An 18,101-nucleotide genomic window follows, 5' to 3' on the forward strand; every position below is an offset into this window, starting at 1 on the left:
CACAAAGGACCCCAGGGCTCCTTGACTCAGGGGATCCAAGGAACTGCATTTGGCATTTACTCCCCATGTTAGCAGCACATGTGGCCCTGTTAAAACAATGCTTGGTCACCAATTTAGCAGTGACTGGCCCTTTAACAGCCCACTGCCAGACAATCTAGCAGTGACTGGCCCTTTAACAGTCCACTGAGACAGGGGTTGGAAAATGAGGGGATGAGTCACAACTGAGATGTGAGGGAAAGGGGAACAGTAGCTTCCTATGGGAATTGTTCATAACGCACAGGAGTTCCAGAAGGGTGAAAACACCAAAGGGGCTGGCCTTACAATAAGTAAGGATGGGCTCGAACTGGAAAAATGCATTTGTGGTGTGCCTGGCTTGTGAGCCACAAACCATAATGAACTTTTTAGCACCCAACAAACCAGTTTGGTTTGTGAGGTACATGATGTGGTAGAGACACCAAACTTCCAGGGGATTTCCAACTGACTCTCCTCTACCCCAGGCCCGTAGCCATGGGGGGGGGGGGGGTGGCCTCTCCACTGAACCCCCCCCCCTTTGACCTGTATGGCCCCTCCTGTCATCTCCACTCTCTGTGGCTCTTGCAGCCCCCGCTCTCTCCACTGCCACGTCTCTGGTGGCCCCGATCTCCCCGCCACTCTGGCGGCCCCCGCCCCCCCTCCGCAGCGCCTCCCTCTCCCTCCCACCTGGTGAAGCGCTGGTTCCTGGGCCTCTTTCAAGGCCCCCCCTCCTGCTGATCAACTGATTGGTGGGAAAAGCCGCAGGGAGGCGGGCACTCCTCTGATGGCCTTCCAGTGCTCTCCGAACCTTTAGCGCTGGGGCGGTAGTGAAAGGAAGGACCAGCAAGCCCTGGAAAAGCACCCAGTGTCTCCGCTGCTTCCTCCCCACTTCCTTCCCACATGATTCGGGGAGGGAAGTGGGGAGGAAGCAGCGTGGGAGTGAAGTGGGAAGGAGACCGTGGAGATGGCGGCCGCTTTTCCAGGGCTTGCTGGTCCTTCCTTTCGCCCTAGTGCTAAAGTTCCGGAAAGTGCTGGAAGGCCAGCAGAGGAGCATAGGCCTCCCCGTGGCTTTTCCCGCCGATCAGCTGACTGGCAGGAGGGGGGGGCTTGAAAGAGCCCCAGGAGCCAGCGCTTCATCAAGTGGGAGGGAGGAAGGGAGGGGGAGGCACCATGGAGGGGGGTGGGGACCACCAGAAGGGTGGGGAAACACCCTTCCTTCTCATTGTAAGACCTGTGGGAAGGTATACAGTGTTGCCTCCTGGCAAGAATCTGCCAGACATGAACAGGTCTTCTACATGTACATTCATTACCTGCTTGGCCCATGAAACTGCTGCATATTAAATTAACAAAACCAATGACTGCCCATTGAGTTCTTCCTCCACTCTACTAGCCTTCTTACCTGCTTCAAAGAACGCAGGGCAGAGAGTCCCTGACACATAGCAGTGAAGACATTTGGGTGTTCTGATTCCACAGAGAATGACAGTGAGAGACCTGATACCAGCTGGGTTTGTAGTTCAGAGATGGAAACCTTCTCATCAGACACCACTAAAGTCTGCTCCCCCAGGATTGAGTCAGACACTGGAGAGCGCACCTGAACCAGGGAGCAGAGAAGACATGATGAACTTCAAGAGTAGACAGCTCACAGAACCAATACCCAGGTTCCCTGATGCCCCATCTTATCTGTCCCAAAGCCAAGCTAGTGAACAGCTACAGTCCTGGTCACTTTGAGTAAGAATTGCCTCCAAGTAGCCAAGCAGAGATTTGTCTTCCCCTTTCCCTTTTAGTTCACAAATTATTCATGCATGGCCAGAAAAGATCATGAAGATATTTATGGGCTAGTAACTTCCCTGGGAAATTTCCAAAACTGCTTAGCATTTTTTGCTTTTTAGATTCCCTCCCCCACCATTCACCATATGCCTTTTCGTGTTGTTTTCAATCTACCCGGGAACCTGACATCACTCATACTAGTCTGCTTTGTTCTTCACTTACCCACCTCTCCTTCTGCTGCATCCAAACACATCAGCAATCACAACTCTACCCAAATTCAAAGCAACTGTTTTCAAAAGTCCATGCTGGTTATGCAGCTGCAGGTCATCATCCAAAGCACCCTTACACAAACGGAGACAACTCACAGATCCCAACCGTGTCAACAGTCCCTCGGCAGTAAGTTATCAGTACACAGTGCATATGTCTCATTCCAGTCCACATCAGTAATGAACAAACTTCTTACCTCCACTGATGTCATTCCTGGCTCACGACCAATCACTACACTCCCATCTTCCAATGTTGCCACCCGGGGGTCCTGGATCCTAGCATGCTTTTGCACTAGATGTGAGACATCCAGCAGCCAACTGGAACTTGGCATGTAAGTCAGGTGACGGCCACCATCTAATGGATGAGCCACGAAGTGGGCTAGGAAGCGGACCCCAGCACGCTGGTACTGGAGCCGGCAGCCACGAGCTCTCCTTTCCAACTCCTCTCCACCCTCTTCATGCTCAGCCAGGTTCCTGGTTGGAAAAGAAGCAATAATAATACTTAACATGAATGAATTTCAAAAGTTAGAAACATTCCACACACATTATTTCAGTAAAGTCACAGAGATCAGACTGGCCAACATTATCCCCAAGGAAAATCCACATAACAGAAAACAACTAGCAGAATAGGTTCACAGGATCCAATGAATGAAATGCTGCTTAAACTGATGTCTTTGTTCCAGTGCACAAGTATCACTCTAGTAACCAACCATGAGGATAACGGGAACCATTTATTAATATGTTAAATAAACTAAAACTATCTCAGCAGAGAAAGTTGCCTGGAAGATCTGGCTGGAATCAGCACAGTGATGGGGAACAGGGACCTCAGTAGTACTCCCTCCTGCCTTGATGGAGCCATATATTCCTCATACAAGTTTGCAGATGTATGCTGGCAAAGTCTTTGGTCTATTTCAGAACCTCACATGCTTCTATACCATCGACAGAGTGTTCAGTAAGCATAAGGTATCAACCTATTTTTGCACTTTGATCTCTTGGACCCTCACACCAACAGCTGTCTATAAGCAAAACATTTGCTGGGTTTGCATGGCTGCACGTTCAGATGGACCTGTGCTAACATAAAGGTCCTCTCCCTTGTTACAAGTTATCAAAACTCTGGACAAGAATGCTAAATATCTGCTTGAAATTGACCTCCTACAGCCTTCCTCTCCTGTAGTCAGGATCTTATGCAGTAGATCAGGGGTGGCCAACGGTAGCTCTCCAGATGTTTTTTTTTTTGCCTACAACTCCCATCAGCCCCAGCCATTGGCCATGCTGGCTGGGGATGATGGGAGTTGTAGACAAAAAAACATCTGCAGAGCTACTGTTGGCCATCCCTGCAGTAGATTAATCATAAGGCTTACACCAGGAGGCAGGAAATCACCACCCTAGACTGTAAACAGTATGCTCAATCAAGCAACATGATGCTGGTAACCCACTTGATTCCATATGACTTACCCTTCTGGGGCAGTGCCAGGCACCCTCCAGCCTCGCACCTGCTCAAGGGAAGTGTCTGTCAGCTCGATGCGCAGAGGCAACAGTGGAGCCCAGACAGTAAACAGCAGTGAAGCATGGAGTCGACGGTACCAGAAATCTACTCGTACACCACGTGCTCCTCGGCTCTCTTTACCCCCTACGTAGACAGCATCACACACATCTGATACCTGATGATGTATTAAAGAAAAAGTTAAGAGACTGAGTGCCCAGAGAGATATTTACAGGAAGCGTGAGAAGGCAAAGTGTGTTAGAAAGAGGATGTCCTAGCCCCGTTTTCAAAATCAGCCAAGCCATGTGAGTAGAATGGACATTCTCTGCCATCCCTTGCTGTGCAGTTCAGCAAATAGCCTCCATCTTTTGTACCTTACTGGGGCAAAGAGGCTTCTCAAGACAGATTTTTTTAAAGGTTTCACACAGTAAAACCCACCTTGGATCCTGAAGACAAATGATTTTAAGGATGAAGCACTGTCCTCCTGAAGTTAACAAAGCTTTAATTTGGATTTTCCAAAACTTGTTCTGCTTTAATTTTTGTCGTTCCTGCATTTTATCCTGTGTGTGATACCTTAAAAAATCTTTTTGCCTTCAGAGGCAAAAGTAAGTTTAAAAGAGCCCATATGAAAAGGACCTAAGGGGAAGCTTGCAAACTAAGAGGCATGAGAGCATGATGAGTAATAAGGAAGATACACAAGATAGACACAGGGGGAAAACAGAACCTTGTCTGAGAGAAGTAGGCATACAGTGTGGAACACATGAGTTAAGATATAATAGGGAAGGGATTCCATTCCTGAAAGTGAAGACAGAGATACATCATTTTGAAGCATGATAATTTCTCACCTGCAGGACCTGTTTATTAGAAGACTCACAGCCCATCTGCTCAGTAACCTCAGACACAGCTCCACCAGTTTCTACCACAACCAGCTTCACAGGTACTGACTGAGAAATTCCTGTCAGGAGTGCAGTGTTCACAATCTCCTGCTCCTAAATAAGGCAGAGGAGAAAGTATAATAAGATCAATGATTAATATAGGATGCCCAGGAATTTCCCATGAGGGGAAAAGATGGACCCTCTGGTCTTACCTTCACCAATGGCACCAAGGCTCGCACATCTCGTTCTGACACTTGGATCTCCCACACCATCTTATCCTTCTCAGCCTCAGGGTCCTGGCCGGGATATTCCACTTGCCAGGTCACAGTACGTGTGGAAGCTGGACTCGCTGTGCCATTCTCCACTACAAAATCCACATACAGGAAGTCTGGGAAATCTGCTGCCCTAAGTGGAGATGGGGATAGGAGATAGCAAACTAAGTGAATGGGGTATTGCTGTAATGATGGCATAGAGTAATTAGTTCATGTCTTTTATGAATGCAAAGTGTATAGTAAGCACAGGGAAACCTTCCTGCCTTCTATGATTACTCCCCCTACCAGCAGTCAAAAATATACCAGCTTAAAGAACTGGCGGGCAAATATCCTGCAGATAGATCCAAGAAGGCAGCCGTGTTGGTCTGAAGGCAAGGACTCCTGCTTTGTTCAAATATCCTGCAGTCACTCTTAAAGTAGCTAAATTTGGTTGGTTCGCCTTTAGGACGAGAAAATTATTAGTAGCTTAAAATGCCAGAATATGTTTGTTTTAATGGCCATTTCTGTATATTTCTCAATTTTAATAATGTCATAATACTTTTATCCTGCTTTTACAGATAGTTCTTATGGATATGTATAGATATTCTTTTTGTTTAAGATGGTGGCTTTTGCCTTAAATAAATACCTATCAATTCTAAATGAATGGTGTACACAGTCCAGGAGAAGGTGAACAGGAAACAAAATTCTTTGGAGCAATGATAATGAAGAATCTCATCAGTATGAACCACATGGTGTCAGTGTCCAAGCAGTATCTAATTGGTATTCCCATACAATTCTTTTCATGTGCTCAATAATTCAGTCCTTGTCTCCTCACCAACAGCAACTCTCTTTGCACTGAAATGGCTTGCACACCATCAGGTTAGCTGGACTGTGGTACATGAGGAGCTGGGCCCTTTATCTGTTATGTAATTCCTATATTTCTATCCAACCGGTTGACCAAGCATATGGGGAATGTACTGATCAAATATAGTCAAATATCTTTCCCTAAAATAGCTAACAAAAAGGAAGGAAGTGCTGCTCACATCTTCTGTCCTACTAAAGGAGAGACACTTTGAAGCCATAAAGGAAATCTCTAAATATGGGAGCTCCTCCATCATCTAGAGGTCTGATCCATTTATAATTGGGTTAAGATTCCATTGTTAGTGTGTATTTTTGCCTTTTTTATCAAGAAGTCTTCCCCAGAAAAATAACTGCAACTCCTATGAGGCTGGATCAGGATTAGAAGGGCATGAATACAGTGCAAAATAAGTAGTTCGCATTGCTTTCCTACTGAGAAAGACTGGATCAGGATGGCACGAATACAGTGCAAAAATACACTTGCACCTAGGAGAGTCCTGGCAAAATGAGTTTAACAAAACACACACCCCCAAAACACACACACAACACACACTCACACAAACACACACAATAGTAAGGCAAAAAGGTCTTGCCTTGAATAAAACTGCGCGGAAGGGTGCTTTTTGTATTTCTTCCCTGCGATGCAGCCAAGCAAAGGAGCCTCCCACTTATTCCCTCTTTCCCAATGGAGGACGAGGAGCCTCAGCGAATTGAGGAGCTTGGCTCTGTAGCTCTGCTGCACAATTGAGAGAGCCTGGCACAACTCAAGCTTTGATTGAGAGAGCTCAAACTGTGCCAGGCTCTCTTACCTCACAGCAGCCCTACAGAGTCAAGCTCCTCCATTGCCTGAGGGTCTTCTTGCCTCCTACTTCTTTGGGGGAGGTGGAAGAGGGAAAGAGGCAGAGGCTGCTCTGTTCTGCTGTATCACACAAGAGAAATGAAAAATGGTGACTGAAGGAAGCAGGAGAGGGGAAAGGAAGCAGACAATAGGCAGTTGTTCATGCGCTTGATAGGAGCCCTGTGGGGGTGATCAGGCCCACAGGCTGCACATTTAACATCTCTGGTTTAGCAGGTTTCCAAATAAGAGATCTGTTGGGAGCACATAGCTTACACACTACCAGCCCCACAACTTGTGTCCTCCTTTCTATCTGATTTGGGGGGGGGGGTTAAAGAATCTATAGGAGAGGCCAGAGTGGGGGACTGAACATTCAGTCCAGAAGACAGTTGCCACAGAGTTGCCCCTCTCTCCATAGCCACTACACATGTTTTCTTAAAACCCTGGCCCTGGGAGGATCCAGGTTGCATGAGAGGAGGGAAAGCCAGGCCAGTAAGTGCAGCTGAGCTGCAGCCATAGAACATGGGCAATTAGAGAAAAGCTGACATAGGGGGAGAGGGGAGGAGATATATGATGGAAGGAGAGTGCAGTGGAAGTGGGAGATAAAATTGGATGAAAAAACTGAGGTATGAGTGAGAAATAGGCACAGACAGAATGGCAGATACAGGTGGAGAAGAGAAAGATGCAATAGAGAGAAGGATAGAAAAGGAGGTGATAACAAAGGAATTGAAAACCAGTTAGAATGAAGCCAAGGAGAAGGTGGAGAGGAAAGACTAAGCTGGGCCAAGAGGAAGGCCTGTCTGCAAATAATACAGGTTTATTTTAATTGTACAGCTATCAAGCAATAAAATAAAAGGACTGAAGCATCTTAGTATATTCAACTCATTCATGGAAGGGGGAGCTGTTCTGCAGCTGTTCACTGGCATAATTTATTGTGTAGTTTGTATTGTTTTGCATTATTCTGCTTTAGCTGATCATGAGTTATGATGAACATGAAAACCCTGCTTTCATTGGCTGAAATTATTCTGTTGCCCCTTTTCTGCTCTGAGATTTAAGCAGGTGCATACTTATACATTCATCATTAGTGCTTGACTATTGTCCTTTAAAAATATAAAACAGATACTCAGGAAACTCCATTCTGCAACACATTCTCTGTGTGTCTGTGTTGTGTTTGTGTGTTTGTTTGTTTGCTTTTGTGGAATTGTGAATAAGGGATACTGGAGATGAGCTATAGCAATGTGGACAGCCACAGAGAGCCTTGCACTTCTCCCTTGTTTTAAGTTTTTAAAAATCTTTAATTGTGTTTGCCCTTTATAAAATTTATACCTCCACTACCTGGCATTACATTTTATGACACATGTGGTCCAGCCTGACAAGATCTCATTTATGTCAGATCCTGCCCTCAAAATGTTTGACACTCCTATGCAAGGCTGTACTATTTGGGAGGTTAATAGAGATCATTTTTTTCTTAGACATTTGCCTCAACAAACAAAACTCAGATAGAGATGAAGAGTAAAAGTTTATTTAACAGGATAATGGTTATGTGTGAGTGACTTCACTGTGTAAAATAAAGGAAAGGAAAGGTCCCCTGTGCAAGCACCAGTCGTTTCCGACTCTGGGGTGACGTTGCTTTCACAACGCTTTCACAACAGACTTTTTATGGAGCGGTTTGCCATTGCCTTCCCCAGTCTTTTACACTTTCCCCCCAGCGAGATGGGTACTCATTTTACCGACCTCGGAAGGATGGAAAGCTGAGTCAACCTTGGGCCAACTACCTGAATCCAGCTTCCACTGGAATCAAACTCAGGTCGTGAGCAGAATGTTCAGACCTCAGTACTGCAGTACTGCTGCTTTACCACTCTGTGCCACGGGGCTGCTTTGTAAAATAAAACCTGCTCTCAAATAAAGTAAATAAACTCTGAAGGGAGGTTTGATTCCCCTTTCTCCAGTCAGTTTACCTCAACAAGTTCAAGGCTGCTCTTTCCCCACACAGAGCACCTTTCCACAGATTCTTCCCTAAACTGATCCCAAACCTTAAATAAAAGCCAAATAAAATCCTGGCTAAATTGATTCTCCTTTCCAAATCTGCAAGATCCATGTCCAAAGAAGGTTTTTTTTCTTGACAGCCCTGTCCACTTCCCTCCCTCAGAGACAAGATTTTCCCTCCATTTCTATTTGCCTTTCTGATTGAGCAACCCTAGTGGTTTGTTTCCTTCTTTCCTGAAGAACTCTGGCTGTCCCACCCTGATTTCTCACTAGCACTGCTCCACCCCCAGGTTGTCTTCCCACTAGTTACTCCACAGTCGATTTCCCACCAGTTGCTCTGTGGACACATTTTGACACATGGCTCAGTCCAGTTCCCCTCATGGTTTCTTACTCCTTAAAAGTCAGCATCACAAAGGTGTAAGGGAAAGTGGAGGAAGCCACATGTCAAATTGCGCCCATGGAGCAACTGGTGGGAAATTGATAGTTTGTGCCGGGGAAAACAGAAGCCTGGGGGTGGAGCCTGGGGGTGAGAAATTGGTATCAGTATATTTTTCTGCTGGCTCAGCTCAGGAACCTGAAGGAAGGGTTGGGATCACCCCTTAACATAAACCACTGAAAATGGCATTTGAGACATTTTGAAATTCAAAACTAACAAAATATTTTATTTGGCATAGAGAGGAAAGGTCAGGTGAAATCAACAGCTGAAATTTCTGAGGTAACAATATAAACTCTGAGGTAAAACCAGCACATGCACAGATTTTAGTTTTTTGTTTCAGGCTAATGGAAGAGCCCCATGGCACAGAGTGTAAAAGCTGCAGTACTGCAGTCCTAGCTCTGCTCATGACCTGAGTTTGATCCCCAGTGGAAGCTGGGTTTTCAGGTAGCTGGCTCGAGATTGACTCAGCCTTCCATCCTTCTGAGGTCGGTAAAATGAGTACCCAACTTGCTGGGGAGAAAGTGTAGATGACTGGGGAAGGCAATGGCAAACCACCCTGTAAAAAGTCTGCCATGAAAACGTTGTGAAAGCAACTTCATCCCAGAGTCGGAAACGACTGGTGCTCGCACAAGAGACCTTTCCTTTCCTTCAGGCTAATGAGAGTTTCTTAAGCTAATCACAGTTATTTAAATTTTTTATGTTGAGAGGCTTTTGTTTCAGTGTTTTCCAAACACTTCAGTAAGGACACAAGGGAAGCCATGTTGGATCAGGCCAATGGCCCATCCAGTCCAACACTCTGTGTCACACAGTGGCCAAAAAAACCAGGCACCATCAGGAGATCCATCAGTGGGGCCAGGACACTAGAAGCCCTCCCCCTGTGACCCCCCCACCCCAAGCACCAAGAATACAGAGCAACACTGCCCCAGACAGAGAGTTCCAACAATATGCTGTGGCTAATAGTCACTGATGGACCTCTGCTCCATATGTTTATCCAATCCCCTCTTAGAGCTGTCTATGTCTTAGAGCAGCCGCCACCATCCCCTTTGGCAGTGAATTCCATGTGTTTACCACCCTTTGGGTGAAGAAGTACTCCCTTTTATCTGTCTAACCCAACTGCACAGCAATTTCATTGAATGTCCACAAGTTCTAATATTGTGAGAAGGGGTACACAAAGTACACTTTCTTTGTGTATTCTCTGGCTCTTTTGGTTTACAGAAGGCTGATACCCAAACCCCTTCTCTTGAAACACCAGTACTCGTCTTGAGTTTTAAAATAACTCTTAAGGTTTCTACAGGCAGTTTCTAACCACATCAGACCAGGGATTTTTCAAAGATATAACCCTGTTTAAACTGGGTAGGGAAATTCCTTCTCTCTAAAGAAGATCTATCCTCTTTCCATTCTTGCCAACTATCCCCAGTTCTCCTGTCTGTGTTAAATTGCTCTCAATCAGGGCTGAATTCCAAATGAATTCTCCTCTTCAGCTCTCTCAAAACTGTGCCTATTCAGCTGATGCTATCTAATCAGAATGCTTGGAGCAGCCTGTCACTCAAGGCTCTCCATTTCTGTGAAGAATTAACCATTCACAGTCCTTTAGCTGTTTGTACAGCACTTCTAAGCTTTTAAAAGTGCAGTCCATCACAACACCACAACTGCACTTTAAACTTAAACTGGCTCACCCCCTCCCAAGGATTAGTTCAGAGCCCCGGAGGAGAGGTGGGATTTTTAAGGATTATTTTAACGATTATTGCCACGACATGCTTGGCAACTGGTGAGTCTGGTGCTGGCAGACACATGCTTGGCAGCTGAGTGTGATGTTACTGAAGTGCCAATTTTGCCACTCCTTTCCATGGCTGCTGCTGACCCACCCCTTCTGGTCCAATGGCAGTCTACAGCAGCAGAGGATGGTGCTCTCATCAAGGCAGGTCATCACAACCTCAAGTGAAAATTTATGCATATTCAAACTGTGTAATTTATACAGCCTGCAGACTGAGATATTTTTTTGCAAAACTCTGATTTTTCTTAAATATGAAATACACATAGACTTGACTTCAGTACTGCCTTTGAAGCTACATGTGCAATTGGGCACTGCCATCTTCCTTTCATTGGAAGGTACCCAGAGCATGTGCCCTGACTTCTATTAGAGTTGCAAGGATTCTCATCTTCAGTCTATTCATATGGTTCTGTTGAAGTAAGCTTGCACTCCAAACCTACCTCCAGTCCAGTGAGCTGCCAATAGAACGGCGACAAGTAACCAGAGCAGTATGGTGTTTGGCACCCTTGAACTTGTCTAGCTTTGCAGTCCAAGCCTCAGGCTTTGTTGGACGAACAGCCAGAACCTGTAGACCCTTCTTCACTTTGATTCTGAAAGAGAAGTAGGAAAATAAGGTTTACTAATAGGTAAGAATCAGTAAAACAGCCAACAAACACCTAGATGGTAGGCCTTGGGGGAGCTTGAATCAACCCCAAAGGAAGGAGCATTTCAAGGCTTAAGCCTTAAGCCATCTGAAATTGAGGAATGTTTGAATCTTAGATAAGACCCTGAAGACTTTTTCCTGAAATTCAAGCTCCTCTGCAATTCAGTGGAATCAGTAAGTTCTGACAGAAATCAATCCATGACAACATGGCCTTTTTAACTCACCGGAGCGTCAGCAAATCAGCAGTGAAGTTCTGCTGCAGGATGAGGGTGGCAGTGAAGAGCTGCCCTGGGCGCAGTGCCATGTCAGGAACTCGGACCATCACATTGTCATCCAGCCGAACTTCCTGGCGTCGTGGTGGGCTCATCACTCTGATGTCAACAGGACCAACATAGTTCAGCTGCTCCTTGGTGCCCTCAGAAGCCAGTTGTGGTTTTTCCTGGGGCCTTGCATGGGCACACTCTCCAGGAATCTTCCCAGGCAGTACAGGTTCCAGAGCATAGTACAGCTCGGCTCGCTGAGGAGTGATTGGGAAATTCTCTGATCCGTGCTGGCTCATGGGCGGTGTAGGGGAGAACCAGTGAGGGGGAAGCTCTAGTTCTACTACACACACACCCAAGGGTGCCTGGTTATGAAAAGCAGAGAGAGTCAAGTCACTTCCTTTGCCTCCTGTTAAGCACCCCCTGAAGACACACAGACCCTTAAAACCTTTCTTAGTTTGTCTATCTAGACTAGAAACTTCTGCTCTGACCAACAGAGGTTCTCAGAAATTTCAGGCAAGTCTGCTTTAGCCCAGCTGTCAGAAATCCTGTTAACTGGATATGAGAATGTACTGAGACCTTCTGTACAGAAAACATGTGATCTACCAGTGAAATATGCCCCTTTGTGCAGTGACCCATTTTCTTTTTGCAACCCTTTCCTCGACCAATCTTACTTTATCTCACCCACGTAAGCTCTTTCACAAGCAACTGGGATCAGTTCTTTGGGAGAATTTGAAAGATCTTCCTAAGTTCACATTTTAACAGGCAGTACAAAAGTAGTGACTTAGTTAAGAGAATCATTCAGATACTCCTGAAGAACTTATATCAAGTGTAACTTTTCCCTCCATTCACAGAATATATGATGGCTAAGTATCCTTTCCCATACAAACCCCACATACTGGCAGGCACCTTCACCCACTGCAGAATTCACTGTGTCTATCAACTGTGCATTTAATATGTTCACTTACAGGAAAGAAGCAAAGGTGGAATTCATGCAGCTCATTGCATGCAAAGCCAATACACTTCCAGTCTAGAATGGGTTAATGTTTTGTTTTTCTTATCGAGAAATTACAAAATATTTTAATTTGTGTTCCAAATGGAAATTATTTCAGGAAGTATATTCGATTTTGCTTATGGCAGGTATGTGTGGATTGAACACCCCTCTCCCCATATTTTAGAAGTCAAAACATTTGCTTTACCTACAAACAGCTGAAACACTCAGAAACCTGTTAATTTTAAGAAATTTTTTTCCAACATTGGAACTAAAAATGCTCATATTAAAAAGAGCTGGTTTCATGCAGTGGAAATACTCATCCAATGGAATAGAAGGATCACTAGTTTTAATACATAACAAGGAATTTTTGACATCTTTTCTCACTTCTCAAAAATGACAGCATAATAAGCTGCCCTTTTCAACAGCCACTATTTTATACAGCCATGAAAAGGAGAGACATATTGTTGAATGGATGCTATCCCTGATGTAGAGTTACAAAACTGAAACACAAGTCATGTGTCACTTGGAGCAAGAGAGATTCTTAAACCATGCCAGACCAATGTTCATTCATTCTCTACTTTGCAGCTTCCAAAGAATGGAATCTCACACAATGTTTCTGTGTACCAGGTCTTATTAGCAAAAGAATCACTCTCATAAGTGCATTCCACTTCCATTTTGTCATTTGGCACTTTGATCCTCTTCTGCAGAGCTCAGATTTACTCATCATAACGTAGCCAAGACCTGCAACTTTTCTAAGCCCCAGTTTGCTTCCTGAGGCTTTTCAGTGCCAGCTACCTTACTACTTCACAGACAGAAATGTTATTCATGCAGGCAGCACCAACCTGGAGGTGGCAGGCTCTGTGAACAGCCTGTGCCTGGTGGAAGACATGCAGGGTGACACATGGCAGGGCCTGCTGTTCTGACATCCAATCCTGTCCCTGGAGGTGGAAGAGGACCCTGGCATATGGCTCATAAGGAGATACTGTGCCTTCAATGGACACAGCACGGACATCCCAGGCAACAGAGACATCTTGGATTTGGGAGCTGTCAGCTGGTATTGCCTAGGGAGAGAGAAGGACTGAGTTCTGTGGTGAAGTTCCTCTTAGAATAATTAAGGTGATCCATTATTATGATGCATTCCTTACACACTGAGGAGTTTCCTCCTCATAGCTGGACAAAGTAATTACCTGTTGGGCAATGAAAGGCAGATAGGCGGCTTGGATGGTGGGTTTGGCTGTGAGGTGACGGTGGAGGAAAAGGAATGTCTCAGAGCAAGAACTTAGGGATGCATTTCCTGGAAGATAACGATCTGTACGCTGAAGACGGAAATGATCCTCGCTATTTAGCACCTTTAGTTCAGTGGGTAGATACACAACCTCAGGGGGGTCGGATTCACAGTTCACTGCAGAGAGGAGAACCACATCTATCAACATCAGGTATATAACTTCTCCCATACTTCATATATACACAAGAAGAGATCCCCCCTCAAATGTTCCATGTTCAGCTAAGATGAAAAGCAAATCAAAGGCAGTATTTGGCTATCATCAGATTATTTAGTTTTGTCCTCATCATGGATTAAAGCCTCACCTCCTGGAGTCCAGCCTCATGCCTTAGATCAGAGATGGCCAACTCATGGTTCAAGGACCAGAGCTAACCTCCAAAAGAAATGTGAAGAAGAAGACTGCAGATTTATACCACACCCTTCTCTCTGAATCAGAGCGCTTACAATCTCCTTTATCTTCTTCCCCCAAAACAGACATCCTGTGAGGTAGGTGGGGCTGAGAGCTCTCCCAGAAGCTGCCCCTTTCAAGGACAACTCTTGCGAGAGCTATGGCTAATCCAAGGCCATTCCAGCAGCTGCAAGTGGAGAGTGGGGAATCAAACCCAGTTCTCCCAAATCAGAGTCCGTACACTTAACCATTACACCCAACTGGCTCTCTTTTGCTTTTAGAAGCCCTACTAAGTTTTAATCAAGGTGGAACAAGAGGTAAAGAAGCAATGAATCTCTGTGTTTATGCATGTTGTATTATTTATGCACACTAAGAAAAGGCAAAGGACAACCACAGATTTGTCTTATAAAAATATTTCAAGAAGCTAATCACCTCCTTGACCTCCCTCCTATCAATGTTCATATACTCTAAGGCAGGGGTGTCAAACATGCAGCCTGGGGGTCAAATCAGGACCCCAAGCAATTGACTGTCATCTTCTTCCTTCTCCCTCTCTTTTGCTTCCTTCTGCTTGCTCAATCACACAGGAGCTACAAAGCAAAAGCTCTGTTTTCTCCATTGGCTGAGGCTCCTACCATGGGGAGGAAGTAGGGGAGGGAGAGCTTGCTTTGCCAGGTTCTCTCAATCACACAGCAGAGCTACTGAGCCAAGCATCTCTTCCTTCTATTGGCTGAGGTTCTTCCCCCTCCTGGTCCCCTGGGGAAGGAAGGAAAGAGTCAGAGCTTCCTTGGCCCAGTTCCCTGGATCCCATGGGAGAAATTCAAAGAAAGTACTTTTAAGATCAATGAGTGTTAATGTTTTAAGCATGTTTTATTTTTTAAGTTTTAAAAAATATTTAATAGTGTTTGTCTGTGTCCTTTATACAGTTTATATCTCTGCTAACTAATCTTAAATAGGTACACACATAGCCCAGCCTGACATGGCCTGGCCTAACAAGGTATTATTTATGTCAGATCCGGCCTTCATGACAAAGGAGTTCGACACCCCTGCTCTAAGGACATGTATCCCTCACTTGTGTCTTTGGAGAGGCCATATCCTGCCTGTGAGGGAGGTAAAAGCAAATCACCACTCTGCCATGGAAGTTTGCTGGTTGGCCTTGGGCCAGTTATGTCACAGTGTTATTTTGAGGATAAAATGGAGGACAGGAGAATGAAGTAAGCTGGTTTGGTCCCCATTGTGGAGAAAACTGAGGAAGAAATGAAGTAAATGAATAATAAATGTAGCTGATGATATTGGGAAACATAAGGTAAGTTGTCTAGTGGGTGGGAAGATTAGAAGGAAACAAGGAAAGCTGAGGAAATGGGGGCTGCCAGGAAGGAAACAGGAAATATTGTGGGAATGGGGAGACGGGGAAAATTGACATATCTCCACAGGTTTCCCACGGGGCTAAATCTAAACCAATGGCCAGCACCACACAGTGGGCCACAGTTTACCTGGGGAGACACATTTGGGAGGAGAGAAGGATAGAAAACTCAAGATGGGGCAGGTAAAAGTAGGTTAGCTGGCAGATGGAAAGGAGAATCCTTGCAGGTCCCCAGCTTGTATTATTATTTCTTGTCTTCTAAATAGTGCAAGCTTTCATATTATACTATTAGTATACTATATGCATACTATTCTATTCATACTCCCATACTATTCAACCTGCCAGTTAAGATCTCAAGCCCTGTTCCCTATGCCCACTGCCTTCAGAGGTGAGACAGCATTTTCTTTGGTGGCACTTTACCTTGGGAACACCCTCCCTCTTGAGACTTACCTGGTGCCTACTTTACTGTCTTTCAGGCACCAGGTTAAAGCATATCTTTTTACACAGGCTTTTAATTAGGGGTTTTATTTTTTCTGCTTTTTAATGGTCCTCTCTATTTTTTATGCTGTTTTATGTCTATTGGCTTGTTTTTAATAGCTTATTTTTATATTGCGGTTTTTAATTGTAAGCTGCCTTGAGCGGGACTCTGACGAGGCAGCATAGATATAGGTAGCACACATGCCAAATAATGCAGTTTCAATCCACTTCAACGGTTGTTTGCGGAAGGACTTTGCCATTTCACACGGTCAAATCCAGCTGCAAAGTACATTGAAAGTGGATTCAAAGTGCATTATTTAGTGTGTGTGAAAGGCCCATATTCTAAATAAAGAAACAAACCCTAGATATTCAAGACACATCATTTCACGCATTTGCACTCCACAATTTGATCATGTGACATGAATGCAGGATTTGATTTATTTATTGCTTCTTGAAGGCAGCAGACACCTGCCTCCCATCAGAGATGTTGCCATTCACAAGGATTCTGGGAAGGGATGCCCCACAAACAGCAAGGGTCTACTTTATATCACTTAAGGACAGAACACTCCTATTGTTCTGTTTTTTAAAACATGATAAACATCACTAAGGCTACCTTACCATTCCTCTCAGGAATATATTACCATATCTAAACCTATGCTTTATTACATTCTGAAGAAGGCTCTGTGCTTCCCCTTCCTTCTCCAGTGCTGGACTGCACTTCCTTCCTGATTCTTGTAAAACAAGAAGAAGAAGAAGAAGATATTGGATTTATATCCCGCCCTCCACTCCGAAGAGTCTCAGAGCGGCTCACAATCTCCTTTCCCTTCCTCCCCCACAACAGACACCCTGTGAGGTGGGTGGGGCTGGAGAGGGCTCTCACAGGAGCTGCCCTTTCAAGGACAACCTCTGCCAGAGCGATGGCTGACCCAAGGCCATTCCAGCAGCTGCAAGTGCAGGAGTGGGGAATCAAACCCGGTTCTCCCAGATAAGAGTCCGCACACTTAACCACTACACCAAACAAGGACAAACAAGCAAACAAAAACAGCATCCTGAAGCAAAGCAGTTCTCAAACCACACCCCATTACTCAGGTATGGAATATACTGACTCAGGATCACTACTAGCATTAATGGAAAAAAATACAGTTTTTAAAATAATGTTAGTATCCTAATAAAATGGGGGGGGGGGGGTGGGGTGGGGTGGAGGAACCTATGGCTCCACTGCACTGAGGCACTTTCCTGTGGCTCAAGGAGCCTTCCTCCAGTGCAAGGAGCATGTTCCACTGGTGCAAGAAGTGTGTTCTGCCTGTGGAAAGCTCTTATCATAAGCAAAATGGGATCTCAGTGGAATCTAACTGGTAATAACAGAAACTGTGGAGTCTGCTTGATTTAGTATGGGATTTCCAACACCTTAAAATGTGTCTTCTAAACAATGAAACTGCATTTAAAAAAACTTGCCTGAAGAGGCCCTACGTGTTCATGGGGAATCGCCTACCTCTCTTTAAAATGTACACAAGAGTTCCAGTGGTATATACAGAACCAGTAAATGCATGAGTAGCAATGTGAGATGCATGACATTTGGCAGTTAGATATAAGGCAATCTACTTTTGTTTATGGGATCAGACAGATTCATAGCCTGCAGCTGATAGAACACTTCCTGCCAAGATCTGTCTAAAGATGGCTTTATGCTTGATTAGCCATTCACACAGAAAGGCTACCTAATTTTTAAAACGAATCCAAGATTTCTGAATGAAACCCTTTCAATACAGTATTTCAGGCTGCCTATGAGCACATCTGAGCATCAAACCCATTTGGAAAAATCAAGCTCTTTAGCTGCACTTCATAAATACATTATGGCTAGAGAATTAAGGTGAATATATAGCCACGCATAAAATGACAGGAAATACACATCTTAGAAACGGAGACAGTTGATACCTGAATTGTGTTCTTAATTCTTGTTGAGTTTTTATGAAACTCCCAGAAATGAAATTATTGTCTCACCTCTTAATTTCATTTTCTACCGCTTCTTTTCCCCACTCCCTAATAACCCTTGTTGATTAGATTTCAAGGTATTTAATTACCGGATGAAAACATGTCCAATTGTTTCTTTGGTCTCATGGACAGTTACAGATTGGCAAATTGTTCCTAAAATACGGCAGC

The 18,101-nt window shown here is 44.7% G+C and overlaps 1 protein-coding gene across 1 annotated transcript in view; it reads right to left on the reverse strand.

Annotated features, from left to right (window-relative positions):
* TMEM132A (transmembrane protein 132A) overlaps window positions 1–18,101 on the reverse strand; it is a 34,038-nt gene that overhangs the window by 2,423 nt on the left and 13,514 nt on the right. Inside the window, exons 2-10 of the mRNA XM_060262558.1 lie at window positions 13,625–13,839; window positions 13,280–13,498; window positions 11,408–11,808; window positions 10,981–11,130; window positions 4,616–4,808; window positions 4,374–4,517; window positions 3,501–3,706; window positions 2,243–2,519; window positions 1,412–1,603 (exon numbers count right to left, since the gene is read on the reverse strand). Coding sequence (XP_060118541.1) covers window positions 1,412–1,603; window positions 2,243–2,519; window positions 3,501–3,706; window positions 4,374–4,517; window positions 4,616–4,808; window positions 10,981–11,130; window positions 11,408–11,808; window positions 13,280–13,498; window positions 13,625–13,839 — 1,997 coding nt within the window. The remainder of the gene's footprint in view (window positions 1–1,411; window positions 1,604–2,242; window positions 2,520–3,500; window positions 3,707–4,373; window positions 4,518–4,615; window positions 4,809–10,980; window positions 11,131–11,407; window positions 11,809–13,279; window positions 13,499–13,624; window positions 13,840–18,101) is intronic.

The sequence above is a fragment of the Heteronotia binoei genome, chromosome 21 (genome assembly GCF_032191835.1).
Source record: "Heteronotia binoei isolate CCM8104 ecotype False Entrance Well chromosome 21, APGP_CSIRO_Hbin_v1, whole genome shotgun sequence".
NCBI lineage: Eukaryota > Metazoa > Chordata > Lepidosauria > Squamata > Gekkonidae > Heteronotia > Heteronotia binoei.